General features: G+C 46.8%; 1 protein-coding gene across 1 annotated transcript; it reads left to right on the forward strand.

The window, feature by feature from the left end:
* The first annotated feature begins 281 nt into the window (after positions 1-281).
* Positions 282-3,308, forward strand: NPBWR2 (neuropeptides B and W receptor 2). Its single transcript, XM_026092896.2, has 2 exons — positions 282-365; positions 866-3,308. Exon 2 carries the CDS (start codon positions 1,495-1,497, stop codon positions 2,491-2,493), a length of 999 nt encoding a protein of 332 aa, XP_025948681.1. The 5' UTR covers positions 282-365; positions 866-1,494; the 3' UTR covers positions 2,494-3,308.
* The last annotated feature ends 392 nt before the right edge of the window (positions 3,309-3,700 follow it).

Consider the following 3,700-nt stretch of genomic DNA (forward strand, 5'->3'; position numbering starts at 1 on the left):
CCCACCGCCCCATCCATCCCTCATTCGGGCAGCCGCAGCCTGACAGCCCCGGGTGCTGCCTGCGCGGTTCAGCATCGCCCTCATTCCTGCGGAGAGCAGCCCCGGTGCCTCAGCTCTCGCCAGCATCTGGGTTATTCACCGTTGCAACAGCCCAGCGCAGTGAGAACTCTTTTTCCCTCCCTGGTGTGAACAAACGTTAATTGCTCCGATGCGCAAAGCACACACAGAGCCACCATGGTGATACGACTGCAAGGACGGGTAACGTCAGCATCTCCGAGACCCTCCTCCAGCTGGGAGCGGAGCGGAGCCTCGGCAGTGCACGGCAGCAGGTGCCGGCAGACGCAGCCGAGCCGTCGCTCAGCCAGGTAAGAGCAGCTTCAGCCCCACTCCTGACTCCTCGCCTTCGTTTTTGCTGCGTGACAGCAAAATGCAAGGGAGACGCTTCTCCTTGCAGAGCCTGGGGACCAGTTGCTGACTTTGATCTTCACAGGGGGTTCGTTGTTTCCCTGCAGAGGAATTCCTGCAAGTGTGGGACAGGCAATAGCACTGGATGTGGCAACTGCTAGAAAGATGCAAACGGATGGGATAATTCTTGCTGTGATTCTAAAGTGGACTTGCTTTCAGGGCACTTTTTTCCTTTGCTGGATAATCCTGAGCTCTTGAGATCATAGGTTTCTACATCCAAGTTCTGTGTCACAATCTGCCATGTGGATGATCTTCATATTGACTAAGATCATAATCTACCTTGGGTTAAAAACTTACTTTAATTGTGGGTTAAGCCTCTTCAATTTTTTTTTAATGTATTTAAATACTCCTTGAATTCCATTGCTTTTTCTTTCTTTTTTTTCTCTCCTCCTTTTGCTAGGGGAACCCAGGAGCGGGGAGCAGCTGTGTCAGAAACTTCCACTGCATTGTCTGGGAAATCTTGGTTGATGGAGTGCCTGAAGTCCCCTGACCCAAAGAAATGCACTAATTAAATACTGCAACGCTTCTGCTCTGACATGGAAAAGCGAGTGTTGTGCAAGTGAAACAGCAGACTTCCCTAAAGACCTCTGCGGGCTGCAAATACTCTGCCAGACTCAAAGCTTCCCTCTCCTTCACTCCGCTCCTGGTAGCCCCGACAAGGATTCTTGCTCCAGCCGGTTGAACAGGAGCCACTTGACTTTTCTAGCAGGGAACGGCCACAGCTCGGGAGATGCTCTGAGAGAGAAGTGGCTCTGCTCATACAGGGAGATATAACCCTCTTATTTGCTTTGCTCATGGAGCCTTCTGTTATCATCCCTTTTTTCTGCTCATTTGAAAATGTAACTTTTGCAAAGGTGGGGAACAAGAGAGGTAAGTTAGATGGTCCATGCAGCCTCAGGACCCACTCTGTGAAAACAACCCACTTCTGAATGAGAGCACAGCTCCTTATCAGCACAGAGAAAAGGCTCCCTCCCAGGCACAGGAGCCTCAGTGACACCTGAAAGTAGCCTGTGATCAGCAGGAGCAGACATGGGAAACAGCTCTCTGTGGGATGATGAGAACAGTACCTGCAGCAATGCGGGCAACAGCTGCTACCTGGACAGCAGCATGAAGTTCAACTTCACCTTCCAAGAGCAGGCACCCGATTTCTATGTTGTCCTCCCTGTGATTTACTCTGTGATCTGTGCAGTTGGGCTCACAGGCAATACCGCTGTCATCTATGTGATCCTCAAGGCCCCCAAGATGAAGACCGTGACAAACATGTTCATCTTGAACCTTGCTATAGCTGATGACTTGTTCACGCTTGTCTTGCCCATTAATATTGCTGAACACCTCCTTCACTACTGGCCCTTTGGAGAAGTCCTCTGCAAGGTCATCTTGTCCATAGACCACTACAACATCTTCTCCAGCATTTATTTCCTGACAGTGATGAGCATAGACAGGTATCTGGTAGTACTGGCTACAGTCAGGTCCAAGAGAATGCCACATCGCACATACCGAGCAGCCAGGATTGTCAGTTTGTGCATCTGGGTCCTAGTCACCATCATAGTTCTCCCTTTCACCATCTTTGCCAATGTCTACATAGATGACCTGGAGATCAAGAGTTGTGGTCTAAATTTCCCCAAGCCTGAAAGGTTTTGGTTCAAAGCCAGCAGGATCTATACCCTCATCCTTGGCTTTGCCATTCCAGTATCCACCATCTGCATCCTCTATTCCATGATGCTCTACAAGCTAAGGAACATGCACTTGAACTCTAATGCTAAAGCCCTGGACAAAGCCAAGAAGAAAGTCACTATCATGGTCTTCATCGTCCTGGCTGTCTGCCTCTTCTGCTGGACCCCCTTCCACTTGGCCACCATTGTGGCTTTGACCACTGACTTACCCCAGACCTCCATGGTCATCGGTATATCCTACTTCATTACAAGTCTAAGCTATGCCAATTCATGCCTGAATCCTTTCTTGTATGCTTTCCTCGACGACAGCTTTCGAAAAAGTTTCCGAAAGATGCTGGAATGCAGAACTTCGTAAAACAGACTGTTGGGGTTCACAGATCCTTTCCCCCCATAGCTTTGCAGGGGCAACTTTGTAAACTTTGGAAGGGATGGCTAAGGAATGCACAAGTGCTCTCCTTTCTCTTTGATTTACATGTAATGTATGTGCATGTTTTATTTTTATTGTTATCATTCACATGGTTTGTACTGCTTACTTGCAAATCTTGTGTTTTCCTCCTCTGCAGCTCCCAGCTTCTCAAAGTTGCATCCTTGTATTCTTGTTTTTGTCACACCTTGAAGCATTAAAGGCAGAACGCTACCTTTTCAGAGGTGCACTTCTACTACATAACAGTCCTTTATTGCCATCTGCTGTACAGTACAGAAAAGCTGAGTTTCTTCCCATATATTACTATTGAAAAAGACCAGCATTTGAAGATTGATGTAGTCTTCAGTTCGTAATAGATTTATCTGGAGGATTGTTTCACGGAGCAGAGTTAACTACCACTCATCATAATGAGTTAAGAAAATGGACATAGAAAATGGAAGATAAAGGAATATTTGGAAGAAAAAACTAAGCATTTTCATGTCCGTGTATGTGCACAAGTGTTTTGGTTGTGTTTTTGATTTTGAGGGATGTCTAGCTCCTCTCAGATTCCTTCTTTCCTGAGCTGTTAACACAAATTCAAATTTAAACCAAAAGCAAAACCTGTATCTCAAAAACAGTGTTGAACAACAGATACTACAGCAACTGTGGGAATCTTTTTTGCATTAGTAACAATTTTTAACAACATCATTTCTGTTAAATGTCAAAAATATATTTAAGTGTCTGATGAAATAAAGCTCATGGAAAAAGAGTGTGCTCCTCCTTTCACCGAAGGAAGCTGTTATACTAGTTATCCCATGTCATTGCCTTCTATGTTACATTTTACCTCCTGCAAAATAGGATATTGCTGATGTATAACACAATCAGGGTGTTGTAAGCCACAAGAAAAGCCCTAAACAGCCTTGCACATAAAGGTCCTTGTTTAACAGCAAAGCTAAGCACTTGAACATAACCGAGGCCTGAGAGGAAGAGAACCTGGAGACCAGAAAGCCACAGGAACTACCAGCAGCTTGTTGGAAGCCCACCCTGCAAAGGGCCCGTCCGTGAGCAACACCCGGGGAGCTGGAGGTAGGAGCACAGCTCCCCAGCAGTGGGGCCATCCTCCAGCAGCGCAGGGTTAGGTGAGGCGCTTTTCTGAACA

The sequence above is a fragment of the Dromaius novaehollandiae genome, chromosome 16, assembly GCF_036370855.1.
Source record: "Dromaius novaehollandiae isolate bDroNov1 chromosome 16, bDroNov1.hap1, whole genome shotgun sequence".
NCBI classification, from domain to species: Eukaryota; Metazoa; Chordata; class Aves; order Casuariiformes; family Dromaiidae; genus Dromaius; species Dromaius novaehollandiae.

Excerpts from the sequence above, each read along its gene's own strand:
- NPBWR2 (XM_026092896.2), top strand. The coding sequence starts at position 1,495 with ATGGGAAACAGCTCTCTGTGGGATGATGAGAACAGTACCTGCAGCAAT.